This window comes from Ahaetulla prasina, chromosome 5 (assembly GCF_028640845.1).
Source record: "Ahaetulla prasina isolate Xishuangbanna chromosome 5, ASM2864084v1, whole genome shotgun sequence".
Classification (NCBI taxonomy): domain Eukaryota; kingdom Metazoa; phylum Chordata; class Lepidosauria; order Squamata; family Colubridae; genus Ahaetulla; species Ahaetulla prasina.
In genome coordinates this window covers 76,358,099-76,372,346 of record NC_080543.1, presented here as the reverse complement: position 1 = coordinate 76,372,346, position 14,248 = coordinate 76,358,099, and the positions used below count along the sequence as shown (strand labels likewise).

The window sequence follows — 14,248 nt, the reverse complement described above, 5'->3', positions numbered from 1 at the left end:
AGCAATCATAATAAAAACCAATTCTGAATATATAGTATAACTCTTGCTTCATCTTTCTTATCAATAAGTGATCAGTTTAATCAGATCAACATATGTATGTATGTATGTGTTAAAGGCTACATGTTCACAGAAATTACTGAATAGAAACTATATTTCAGACTTCCCATTTGTAAATCTGAATGCTCTCCTGAGGCATAAATAAATACTTTTTGAAAACAGATTAAAGATCAAACTATTAATCCCTCTTCATATTTCCTATTTCACTATGTTCAAACTATGTTTGAACAATATGGTAAACAAAATCACAATTGGCTTGGTAGTATAGAATATAGTGGATGTCTCACTAATACTGTTTGACTCTGCTGCCTATAAAATATGAATGGTGCTTAAAATGCACTGATTCCTTTTCTGTATACAAAAACATCATATTGACAAAAGTAATCTCATATATGGAACCAAGGAAAATAAAAGTACTAATTTTACCTGAATCGGACTTTATATTGAATAGTAGGTTCTTTAAGAAGTTCAGCTTCTAAAGGACTCACTCTTTTTAAAATATCATAGCTAATGCAATACTCCTGAAAGAAATACAGTATTTAACCAATAGTTTTGCAACGTTCTATATTTACAGAAATGTTATGATCACTGCGTACACAAATTGAGGTTAGTAAGAGAAACAAAGAGGCAACAGTATGCTTAAAATAGCCCAAGATTTAGAAACTGAAATATTTGAAGAAATATTTGAACAAGGAAATAGCTCAATGAGCCCTTGACATACTCAGTATTTATACTCACCTGTACATTTCCACCCCGAACCACCCCAACGAAGCCATCGATGTGATGACTCGGTGTCTTGAGGCCGTTCAGGTCTGGATGGGGACGAACAGGCTCCGACTCAACCCATCCAAGACGGAGTGGCTGTGGATGCCGGCGTCCCGGCACAGTCAGCTTACCCCATTGCTGACTGTGGGGGGCGAATCGTTGGCCCCCAGGGAATCGGTGCACAATTTAGGCGTTCTCCTGGACGCACGGCTGTCTTTAGAAGCCCATTTGACAGCCATCGCCAGGGGAGCTTTTTATCAGGTCCGCCTGATTCGCCAATTGCGCCCTTTCCTGGACCGGGACTCGTTATGCACAGTCACTCATCCCCTCGTCACTTCCCGCCTGGATTACTGCAATGGGGCTACATGGGGCTCCCCTTGAAGAGCACCCGGAGGCTCCAACTGGTACAGAATGCGGCCGCGTGGGGGATTGAGGGAGCTCCTCGTACCTCCCATATAACACCTCTCCTGCGCAGGCTGCATTGGTTGCCGGTGGTCTTCCGGGTGCGCTTCAAGGTGTTGGTTATCACCTTTAAAGCGCTCCATGGCATCGGACCGGGATATTTACAGGACCGCCTGCTGCCATCAGTTACCTCCCATTGTCTGGTGCGTCCAGTACGCTCTCACAGGGAGGGCCTCCTTAGGATGCCGTCGGCCAACCAATGTTGGCTGGCGACCCCCAGGGGAAGAGCGTTCTCTGTGGGGGCCCTGGCTCTGTGGAACGAGCTGCCAGCGGGACTCCGTCTTCTCCCTGATCTTCGGACCTTTAAACACGAGCTCAAGGCTTTCTTGAGGTGAAAAAACCAAGCGGGGCTGGCCTGATTGATTGATTTTAATATTTGGGGGTTTTAGCGGGCTTCTTAACAGGGGTTTTTATCTTTTGTAATTTTTTATCTAATATTTTTAAGTATACAGCGGTTTAATTAGATTTTTAATCTTGTTATGGTATTTTAAATTGTTTTTGGATTACTGTCATTTTATCTGCTGTACACCGCCCTGAGTCTTCGGAGAAGGGCAGTATAAAAATATGAATAAATAAATAAATAAATTTATGCTGTTTTGAATATCACTGGGATGAGGATTTGGGAAAGAGAGGATGTGGGAAAGAGATATGGAAAATCCTGACAGAAATTATATTATATCACTATTTGGAGGAATATGAATAACATGATTCACACTACAATACTATAGCCATTGTTTTCAAAGTTTTCACTCAGAAAAAAGAATATCTGCTTTTCAATAAACTTTAATTAGAATTGTAAGGTCCCAGAAGTTTTCCCGAGCCACTGAGCTGCCAAAGACAGTGAGACTCCAGACGAGGCTTGCAAAAAAAATCAGCTTTTATTTATGGCCATAGCAAAAGCTGGGTGACAAAACTATATCCAGAACATACAAACAAAATGCATGTAAATGCTTCCTGTTTCAATTGTTGGGAAACAGAATAATTCGTTTCTTACTGCCAATAAATGATCAGCTTATTGATGAAAATAAATCTTTACTTTCCCATTACTAATGGCAGAAACCCTCTCAAAATTTGTAGTGGGTTGCTGAAAGAAAAGAATGAGGAACTGTGATATATGCAGAGAAATGCAATGGTGTCACTATCAAGCCATAAACCCTAGCTAATATACTGAGTATACATGTATAGTTTGAAGGTCTATATCCCTGGGGACCATATATTGCAAAGGTGCAATACTGCACTCTAATGTATTTTGAATGGTGATAGTTAAAGCTCAGATATGGATCTGTTTTAATTATTTAAAAAAAATTATCCTTTCTTTTTGCTCGTTGTCTCTGAATCTGCAATGCAAATTTTATTTTATATCTTTGAAATCCTTTGAGCTATTAATTTAGCTCTGAAAACTGAAAAAAATGGAATTATAATGTGGGGTTTTGAGATTAAAAAAATAAGAGATTTACCAGTAATTTACATTTATACTTAAAACTGATATAAAAGTCATTTTTAAATATTTTTTTGCATTTTTTCTGTTCTTTTCCGATTTCTTTTCTTCTTCATCCTTCTTGGTTTTTGTCAGATTTTATCTTTCATCTTACCATGTTTGTCCAAAAACAAGATGCAGTGCAGGTGAGTCTGAGCGCAGCAACTGCTAGGCCAGACCTCCATGCAGCAGGTGGAGGAATGTAATCCAGTCCACTGGACACCCACCTCATCCCGTCTGTTTTTGCTTGCCTCCAGCTGCGCCAGGGCAGGCGGCTGTGCAGCACATCCAGGGGGGCTGAATTGGGTGACTCCCAGTGCCTCTGCCTGGTGATGGTTATGCTGCCGTAAAGCAAGGTGAGGCAGGTGGTGGGATGGGGGTGGTGCCACATCACAATAGCTGTGTACTTGGCTGCCATCCAATGTCTTCCTCCAGCTCTGCTGAACACGGACGAGCCTCCTGCTCCCTCCCACCCCAACTGCAACAGCCCCAGCAAACAGGAAGGATAGAAAGCCCCCATCCTCAAGAGGCAGCCAGGACCCCCCATGCCTCTATTGCCACGTACTCCTTTGATGGATGGCCTGGCGGTCACAGTGCTCAGACTCACCTGTGCAGCATGGGCTGCATGGCCCCGTGTACTCACTGGCTCCTGTGCTGGCTACTCCCACTATCCCCAAGGGATGACGATCTTAACTGGGGCTTATTTTGGGGGTAGGGCTTATATTACAAGCATCCTAAAAATCATGCTAGGGCTTATTTTCTAGTTGGTGCTTATTTTCGGGGAAACATGGTACGATAATATTTTTGCACCTGCACGCATGTGTGCACGCACACACACTTATATCAAACTTCTAGAATTTTAATTTTCCAGATAGCATAGAATTCTGTAATCTGTAAGGTAAAGGAAAGTTTCAAATTTTCATGTGGTTGGGAACCTTCAACAGAATCAGGGAGAATGGTAAAACAGTTGGATGGCACAAAAAATGAATCTGAAAAAAAATGGTATTTAGCTGAGAAATAGGCACCATTTGCAAGAGGCTCGTCCCACATGAGGTGAGCCGATGCGGGGGGTGAGGTAGGGGTGCTGATGCCACAAGGCGATATAAGGGTACCAGAAACCATCAGCCATTGCTCGCTTACTGCCCTTTGTGCATGGGGGTCGATGTTTTCCAGCCCCTCAGCTGGCGCACCTTGCGGCTCTGGAGCCCACTCCACTGGGCTCACCGTCCCAGCAGCACCTGCAACAGAGACATTAGCAGCAGATGGAGGTGGGGGAGAGGCACGTGATGCGGACTACTGGATGCGCTTACTCCATCCCACTGTCTGATTCTCCTCAGCCCCATCGTGGGTTCTGCCCTTGACCTGTGTGTGGAGCGTGTTCCCCTTGCACAGCCACTGCCACTGCCACCACTCAGCAGACCCGCCCAGCCCGAAGGAGGTGAAGCAGCTAGGTAGAAAGGCTGCGAGTGGGAAAAGACAGATCTCCATAGGCGCCATGGCCATCCAGGCCCAGCAGAGATGGCGCATGCGCACCAGCCAGCTGGTCTTTGTGTTTCTAGGACTCCGGCATGCACAAAGATCAGCACATGCACATGCTGGAAACCAGAACAGCGGCTGGTGACAGCACATGTGCCCACAGAGACGGCTCTGCGTGCCACTTCTGGCACATGTGCCATAGGTTTGCCATCACGGATGTAGGGAATCTATTTTAAAACAGGAGATGTGGAAAGAAAAAGAAGTTAAAGGATAAAACAATAATGCTATATTTAGTCAGGCATCACTGTATATAAGACATTACCGCTGCACGAATTGTGTGTTTCAGAAGTTTAAATAGTCTTTTTGTCATATGCATCCACCATCTCTTCTGAATTTTTACAGCTGCTTGCTCTCTTTTAACCCTGGCGGAAAAAAGTAAATGTTACCAACTTTGCGTACAACAATACAATAACTTCAAAATGTCGGGAAATTATTTAAACAGACAACTCAGAAGAGTCAGGTATTTCTAGATTGAAGTTATTAGTAACAAGTCAGACATTCCTATATTGTTTATTATCCATAAACCTTAGATGAAATACATAGTATATCCCAACATCAATAATATTCAGAACAAATCCAGAATGAGGTCAAATGAGATGAAATGGAATGCCGCAAGATCCTGGACCAGCCTCAGATAGTATTTCTTGTCTTTACATGGTATCATTTTTATCCTTCCTTTAACTAGAAAATAGGGAAAGTGAAAAGACTTTATGCTTGATACATTTAAACTGTCTAGCCATGATACTTTTCAGAAAAACTGAGATATAATTATTTTAGGAATTTTATCTTAAGAGATGTAGTAACTGTAATGTTTTGTGGTTTGATCTTTATGTGTCTTTATTCCATTTATATTCCTAATCTGTCCTTTCCCAACATTTACTGAATTCCTTACATGCTGTTTTCCCATTTGCCTTTTCATGTTTTTGTTTTGACTTACTTTGTCTAGGTTAGTCAGTTGGTCAGTCAGTCACATAGCTTATTTCACACTATTACAATCTTAATTGCGTATGATTTGTAATGATAATTTATATTTTCAATAAAGAGGAAAATAATTATATAGAAAGATAAGTAGGAATAAGGGGAATAATTTATGAATTAAAAGGTATATTTATGATTCTTGGAATCGATGTATAGGATTTTCCTGAGACAGTTATTAAAATATTGACTTTTTATTTGATATTTTATTTTTATATTATTTATTTCCTTTGGTCTCATTTCAGTCAATTGCTAGATCATGCCATAAAACTGTCTCAGTATTAAAAAAAAATATATAGGCTCTTGTCTCTCCCTCATAATTCCTTTCTTTCATATTATTATCTACCCATATCTGCTGTCAAATTGTTTTAGCCTTCCTGATCACCTGAATGCCAATGTCCATGTCCGTCTATTCTTTCACTCCATTATTTCTTACTATATGTTCCTTGATATATGGACTAATCATGCCACTGTATGACTTTGTATTTCTCCATGCAATGTCAAATCCCTTCCATCAGTTCCACAAAACCATAAAACACCTTCAATCATTAAATTATTCCTAATGTTACTGTTTACTTTTCTATATGAACATTTTTTTCATCTTTATTAAAAATATAGAAATAACTTTCTATACTTATTGGAAATGTATTTATTACTCATTATATATGAATATAATGTTAACAATTTAAAGAGAAGAATCGGCATATATTTTAGCTGCTTTGGGAATTTTTTTCAATATTAAGTATGGTATTTCAAAATATTTTATCATCATCATACAAATATTATTTGAAATTTTAGGCTTCATTATTAGCATTTTAAAAAATATTAGCATTTTAACCTAGCAATCTAGACCTCTTTTTAAACTTCAGGAAAATATGTTTTTTGTTTGTTAGCCAAGACTTTCTACTGATATGGGATAACGTCTTTTCAGCACTAAGCAATAGAGAGCATATGATGATTCATTGCACAGTCAGCCAGATGTTCAGACTGCATTTGGAATTTATATCCACCTATCGAGTCCTTGCCAAAGACTTGCAAGAGGCTGGTGTTATTATTATTATAATGGTTGGTCACAGATGTTTAGACTAGATTTGGCATTTTTATCAACTTATCGAGTCCTTCCCAAGGACTTAGGATAGGCAGATATTGATGTTTCACTGTGCTGAAGATATTATTTATTTATTTATTTATTTATTTTATTTATTTATCATATTTATATACCGCCCTATCTCCCTACGGACTCAGGGCGGTTTACAGGCAGTTAAAACACATATAAATACAGATTAAAACGACAATTAAAAAACTTATTCTAAAGCCCAAATCATTAAAACAGTATAAATAATAAAAAACCCCTTAAAACCAATTACTTTAAAAACCTAATCCAGTCCCGCGCATATGAATAAGTATGTTTTAAGCTCGCGACGAAAGGTTCGGAGGTCCGGAAGTTGACGTAGTCCTGGAGGGAGTTCGTTCCAGAGGGTGGGAGCCCCCACAGAGAAGGCCCTTCCCCTGGGTGTCGCCAGACGGCACTGCCTAGCTGACGGCACCCTGAGGAGTCCCTCTCTGTGAGAGCGCACGGGTCGGTGAGAGGTATTTGGTAGCAGTAGGCGGTCCCATAAATAACCCGGCCCTATGCCATGGAGCGCTTTAAAGATTGTCACCAACACCTTGAAGCGCACCCGGAAGGCCACAGGTAGCCAGTGCAGTCTGCGCAGGAGAGGTGTCACACGGGAGCCACGAGGGCTCCTCTATCACCCGCGCAGCCGCATTCTGACTAACTGAAGCCTCCGGATGCCCCTCAAGGGAGCCCCATGTAGAGAGCATTGCAGTAATCCAGGCGAGACGTCACGAGGCGTGAGTGACCGTGCATAAGGCATCCCGGTCTAGAAAGGCGCAACTGGCGCACCAGGCGAACCTGGTGGAAAGCTCTCCTGGAGACGGCCGTCAAATGGTCTTCAAAAGACAGCCGTTCATCCAGGAGAACGCCCAGATTGCGCACCCTCTCCATCGGGGCCAATGACTCGCCCCCAACAGTCAGCCGAGGACTCAGCTGACTGTACCGGGATGCCAGCATCCACAGCCACTCTGTCTTGGAAGGATTGAGCTTGAGCCTGTTTCTCCCCATCCAGACCCGTACGGCTTCCAAACACCGGGACAGCACTTCGATAGCTTCATTGGGGTGGCCCGTGTGGAAAAGTACAGCTGGGTGTCATCAGCGTACAGCTGGTACCCCACACCGAAGCCACTGATGATCTCACCCAGCGGCTTCATGTAGATGTTGAACAGAAGGGGCGAGAGAATCGACCCCTGCGGCACCCCACAAGTGAGGCGCCTCGGGGCCGACCTCTTGCCCCCCGTCAACAACGTCTGCGACCGGTCGGAGAGATAGGAGGAGAACCACCGATAAACGGTGCCTCCCACTCCCAATCCTCTAACCGCGCAGCAGGATACCATGGTCGATGGTATCGAAAGCCGCTGAGAGGTCTAATAGGACCAGGACAGAGGAACAACCCCTATCCCTGGCCCTCCAGAGATCATCCACCAACGCGACCAAAGCCGTCTCCGTGCTGTAACCGGGCCGGAAACCGGACTGAACGGGTCCAGATAGACAGTTTCATCCAGGTGCAGGGGAAACTGATATGCCACCATATTTCTACAACCTTCGCCTGGCGAAGGTTGGAGACCGGACGATAATTACCTAAAACAGCCGGGTCCAGGAGGGCTTCTTGAGGAGGGCCTCACCACCGCCTCTTTCAAGGCGGCCGGAAAGACTCCTCCAACAAGGAGGCACTCAGAATCGCCTGGAGCCAGCCTCGTGTCACCTCCTGAGTGGCCAGCACCAACCAGGAGGCACGGGTCCAGTAAACACGCAGGCATTCAGCCTACCCAGCAACCTGTCCATGTCCTCGGAGCCACAGGGTCAAACTCATCCCAAAAATATCACCAAGACCACCCTCAGACGCCTCATCTGAATCGCCGCAATTTTGGTCTAAACCGTCTCAAGCTGAACGATTTTATCGATAGATAACCGTTAAACTCCTCAGCACGCCCCTGCAACGGGTCATCCCGCCCCTGGTGAAGGAGGGAACGGGTCACCCAAACAGGGCGGCTGGGCGGTTATCTGCCGACGCAATGAGGGAGGAGGCGAGCAACGCCTCGCTTCCCTCAGTGCCACCAGGTAGGTCCTAGTATAGGACCCAACTAGTGTCCGATCAGCCTCTAAACGGCTAGACCTCCAGGAGCTCTCTAGGCGTCTTCGCGTTTCATCCCCTCAGCTCCTCGGAGAACCAAGGAGCCGGTTGGGATCTGCGCCGGGTCAGAGGTCGCAGAGGCACGACACGGTCTAGCCCCAGCCGCAGCCCGCTGCCAGGCTGCGGCTAGTTCCTCTGCCGTGCCGTGAGCCAGACCTCAGGAAGTGGCCCAAGCTCCGTCCGGAACCTCTCCGGGTCCATCAGGCGCCTGGGACGGAACCAACGTTGTGGTTCCGCCTCCCTGCGTGGTGAGTGGCGGTCAGAAAGTCCAGGCGAAGGAGAGAGTGATCTGACCATGACAAAGGTTCTATGACTACATCTCTCAAATCCAGATCCTTCAACCACTGACCAGAGATAAAAATAAGGTCCAGAGTGCCACCCCCGATGTGAGTGGGGCCATCCACTACTTGAGTCAGGTCCAAGGCCGTCATGGAAGCCATGAACTCCCGAGCCACTGTCGATGACGCGCCGGCAGATGGCAAGTTAAAGTCCCCCATGACTAAAAGTCTGGGGGTCTCCACTGCCACCCCGGCAAGCACCTCCAGGAGCTCAGGCAGGGCAGCTGTCACGCAGCAAGGAGCCAGGTACGTGATCAGCAAGCCCATCTGACACCTATGACCCCATCTCACAAAGAGGGATTCACACCCAGCAATCTGAGGTACAGTGGTCTCCCTCGGCTCTAGACTCTCTTTAATAGCAACCGCAACCCCCCCACCCCTACCCTGGGCCCTCGGCTGATGGAATGCACGGAAACCCGGTGGGCACATTTCGACCAGGGGGACGCCCCCTTCAGTGCCCAACCAGGTCTCCGTAACGCCTATAAGATCCGCGGCGCCCCCCTGAATAAGATCATATATTAGGGGGGCCTTATTGGCCACGGACCGTGCGTTGCATAACATCAGACGAAGGCCCAGGCTCTGAGGGTCTTGACCATCCGGGGAACGGGAAAAGTCAGAGGGATCGGGGCACGCGATCGCTTGCAAACATCGAACGCGTGACCCCCTAGACCGATACGATCCCCCTTCCGCCATATCTGCCCTCCCACTTACCGTGCAAATGGAACCACCGCAAAAGGAACACTTTCCCCCATAACCTCCGAACCCACTAAATAATCGCCATGAGCCCGCGAGGGACTGGTTTCCTCCCGACGGGTTACCCCAACACCCGCCTAACCCTCCCACCCCTTAAAATGCCCTATCTAAAACCCCAAAGGCTCTTTCTCTTCGCATGCCACCTCTGTGGGTCCCAAGACCCGTCATTGAGGCCGGCCTTAGGTAAAGTAGCAGGCCGTTCCCATGAGGCGGGGGCACCTCGCAGGCGCAAGAGTTCGGATCTAGAATAGCACATGCAGTAAACAATAAAAGTCAGCAGAAAATAGATTGTCCCAGACTAACAGAGATGTTAACAGAGATGTTCTCATGAGGTAGCTCTCTAATTAGGATCCAGATATAAGATGACATAAGATGTAAAAATGGACAGTCAGCATCCATGGTACAAATGGGATATAAGATGTAACATATGGCATATAAGATGTAAAATATATTCTAACCATCAGACCCATGGTACGGTCCTGGTAAGTCCATACTCCAGAACCAATAGTCCAGGACTTAAATAGCATAATCTGTCCAGAAAAATATCCGGGTCCCAAAAAGAGGGGGGGAAGGGAAAGGCGCTCCATAGCTGTCATCCAAGTCGCCTTCCAAGTCCAACGCTGTCTCCAGATGGAACTCCCAGCAACTCCCAACAGCTCCCAGAACTCCAGTCCGACTCCAATATGGCCCAGCAACAGCTCCCAAAGAGATCACAAAATGCCCAGAGGATGTTATACGTCCCAAAGCCCCCACCAAACGGGGGAAGGGAGAGGGCGCGGATGTAAGCTGTTCCAAATAAAGTTGCCTTTTGCAATTGACTGATGGTCATTTTGTCAATGCCAATGATGTTACAATGGTGCTTCAGTTGTTTTGGTTTGCATTCAAGGCACCTAATAGTATTATGTCTTTCATCACACAGTCAGCCAGATGTTCAGACTAATTTGGCATTTTTATCCAACAATCGAATCCTTCCCAAGAACCTGAGAAGAAGCAGATGTTGATGTTTGATAGTGTTAGAGGTATCATCGCAGGATGTAAGCTGTCCTGAGTAAAGCCGTTTTTTGCAATTGACTGATGGTGAATTTACCAATGCAAATGGTATTCAAGTGGTGCTCCAGTTGTTTTGTGATTGCAACCAAGGTACCTATTATTATTGATACTACCTTTGTGCTTTATTTTCAAATATCCTTTTCTTGCTGGGCTTGATCTGTAATAACAGATCATTATTTCTTTGCTTTCTATCTCTGTATATTTGCAATGGGCAAATACATTTTTTTTCAGCATTTCTGCAGCTGCTGGCCCTGGTTGCTCAGCCAACAGTCCTGAGTCATTTAGCCCGTTTTTCACCAGATGTCCAAGAACTCCAACACCTAGGTCCTTATTGATAGGACAATGATTGAGCCAGTATGGGTTTCTGTAATTTACATCTCACCATATTTTTTATGAGAGACACTCTTTGTCTTCCTTCTCTGATGAAACCTGTCTAGTATAGTTGACTCTGGTATAATTCTCTGAATTATCTTCCTCAGAGCACACAAGTCCCACAATTATGTCAAGGTAATTTCTCGCTGAGGGTCAAGATAGGGATTATTATTATTAAATTTATTGCCACCAATCTCTCTGTTTGAAACTGAGTGGAGCAGAATAGTATTCTAAAAGTCCTTGAATACACTTAACAGAACAACACTTAACAGAACTGTCTATCTAGACCCGTTCCAGTCCGGTTTCCGGCCCGGTTACAGCACGGAGACGGCTTTGGTCGCGTTGGTGGATGATCTCTGGAGGGTCAGGGATAGGGGTTGCTCCTCTGCCCTGGTCCTATTAGACCTCTCAGCGGCTTTTGATACCATCGACCATGGTATCCTGCTGCGCCGGTTGAAGGGATTGGGAGTGGGAGGCACCGTTTATCGGTGGTTCTCCTCCTATCTCTCCGATCGGTCGCAGACGGTGTTGACAGGGGGGCAGAGGTCGGCCCTGAGGCGCCTCACTTGTGGGGTACCTCAGGGGTCGATTCTCTCGCCCCTTCTGTTCAACATCTATATGAAGCCGTTGGGTGAGATCATCAGTGGCTTCGGTGTGAGGTACCAGCTGTACGCTGATGACACTCAGCTGTACTTTTCCACACCGGGCCACCCCAACGAAGCTATCGAAGTGCTATCCCGGTGTCTGGAAGCCGTACGGGTCTGGATGGGGAGAAACAGGCTCAAGCTCAATCCCTCCAAGACAGAGTGGCTGTAGATGCCGGCATCCCGGTACAGTCAGCTGAGTCCACGGCTGACTGTTGGGGGCGAGTCACTGGCCCCGATGGAGAGGGTGCGCAACTTGGGCGTCCTCCTGGATGAACGGCTGTCTTTTGAAGATCATTTGATGGCCGTCTCCAGGAGAGCTTTTTACCAGGTTCGCCTGGTTCGCCAGTTGCACCCCTTTCTAGACCGGGATGCCCTATGCACGGTCACTCACGCCCTCGTGACGTCTCGTCTGGATTACTGCAATGCTCTCTACATGGGGCTCCCCTTGAGGGGCACCCGGAGGCTTCAGTTAGTTCAGAATGCGGCTGCGCGGGTGATAGAGGGAGCCCCTTGTGGCTCCCATGTGACACCTCTCCTGCGCAGACTGCACTGGCTACCTGTGGCCTTCCGGGTGCGCTTCAAGGTTCTGGTAACTATCTTTAAAGCGCTCCATGGCATAGGGCCGGGCTATTTACGGGACCGCCTGCTGCTACCGAATGCCTCTCACCGACCTGTGCGCTCTCACAGAGAGGGACTCCTTAGGGTGCCGTCTGCTAGACAGTGTCGTTTGGCAACACCCAGGGGAAGGGCCTTCTCTGTGGGGGCTCCCACCCTCTGGAACGAACTCCCCCCAGGACTTCGTCAACTTCCGGACCTCCGAACCTTCCACCGCGAGCTTAAAACATATCTATTCATCTGCGCAGGACTGGATTAGATTTTAAATTTATACGGGTTTTAATGGGTTTTATTATTTATATTGTTCTTTTCTAACTATTTGGCTGTGTAGAATAAGTTTTTTAATTGATATTTTATTCTGTATTTATATGTACCTTTTTATTTGCCTGTGAACCGCCCTGAGTCCCGAGGGAGATAGGGCGGTATACAAATACGATAAATAAATAAATAAATAAATAAATAAATAAAAACAACAGAGTTGGAAGGGACCTTGCAGTTCTAACTCCCTGCTCAGGGAGAAAACCCTATACCATTTCAAAAAAATGGTTATCCACTCTTCTTAAAAACCTCCTGTGTTGGAGCGCCCACAACTTCCAGAGGCAAGTCATTCCACTGAACAATTGTTCTAACTCTCAGGAAATTTCTCCTTAGGTTGCTTCTCTCCTTGATTATTTTCCATCCATTGCTTCTTGTCCTGCCTTCAAGTGCTTTGGAGAATAGGTCGATCCCCTCCTCTTTGTGGCAGTCCCTTGCAAGTTTTAAGAACGATACAAACCCAGATGGGAAAGAATAATGTAACTCATAAATGTGCCACTAGTGAAACATTATCTAGAATCAGTCTTTTCTATTGTTTAAGTCTTTTAGTAAGATAATTAAAGGCTTGGACACTAAAATATATGAAGAACAGTTGCAGGATTTGGGTTTGGCTAGTCTAGAGAAAAGGAGGACTAGGTGGGACATGACAGCAGTATTCCAGTATATGAGAGGTTTCTATAAAGAAGAGGGAGTCAGTTTATTTTTCAAAACACCAAAGGGCAGGACAAGAATGGATGGAAACTAATCAAGGAGAGAGGTAATGTGGAATTGAGAAGAAACTTCCTAACAGTGAGGACAATTAACCAGTGGAACAGCTTTCTGTCAGAAGTTGTGGGTACTTCAGCATTGGAAGTTTTTAAGAAGAGACTGGTCATCCACTTGACTGAAATAATATAGGGTCTCCTGCTTGAACAGAAAGTTGGACTAGATCTAGAAGACCTCCAATGTCCTTTCCAGCTCTACTCTGATTGATCAATGTTTTTTATTGTTTGACTTGCTTTCTAATGTATTACATATACCAAATGTCATGTTTCTGTAGTTTCTATACCCTATGAAAATACTAGACTTTCTTTGTGTATTGAAAGCAAATGGTGCTTTGTGTATTGGAAGTGAAAGTTAAGGAAATGCTTATTACAACTGCTGGCATGGAACCTATAAGAAGAATATAACAAGATATTTTTTAAATGGAATGAATAAGAATTGTTTATGATTTTTTTTTACCTTTTTCTTTTTATTATAGTGTTTAAGAAGAAAAGTTTATCGAAGCCTCTTTTTTTTTTCTTTTTGGTTGATGACATAGTTTAAAAATGGCTTTTAAGCAAACAGCATTAACTACTACTAAAATTTTGGAAATTTCTTCAGCTCAGGTACGGAAGTTAAAAGAAGATATCAAGGAAGGTTTAAGGAATTTTTTACAGGATCAAAAACTTATATGAAATGGAGAAAGAAATATTGGATCTTAAAGATGTGGTGGAAGAGCAGAGGGGGGCTATGAAAAAGATACAGGATTCAATTACGCCATTATTGGTATCTAGTATTCAGATGGAGGAAAGACTGGAAGAACTTAACCAAATTAACTTAGATTTGCAAAGGAAAATAGAGGAAGTTCAAAAGAATCCAATTAATTTGAATTTA

General features: G+C 45.0%; 1 protein-coding gene across 3 annotated transcripts in view; it reads right to left on the bottom strand.

Moving 5' to 3' along the window:
* C5HXorf58 (chromosome 5 CXorf58 homolog) overlaps window positions 1-14,248 on the bottom strand; it is a 118,432-nt gene that overhangs the window by 102,158 nt on the left and 2,026 nt on the right. For all 3 annotated transcript variants that reach the window (XM_058184597.1, XM_058184598.1, XM_058184599.1), the window contains exons 2-3: window positions 4,560-4,659; window positions 484-578 (exon numbers count right to left, since the gene is read on the bottom strand). In XM_058184597.1, coding sequence (XP_058040580.1) covers window positions 484-578; window positions 4,560-4,659 — 195 coding nt within the window. The remainder of the gene's footprint in view (window positions 1-483; window positions 579-4,559; window positions 4,660-14,248) is intronic.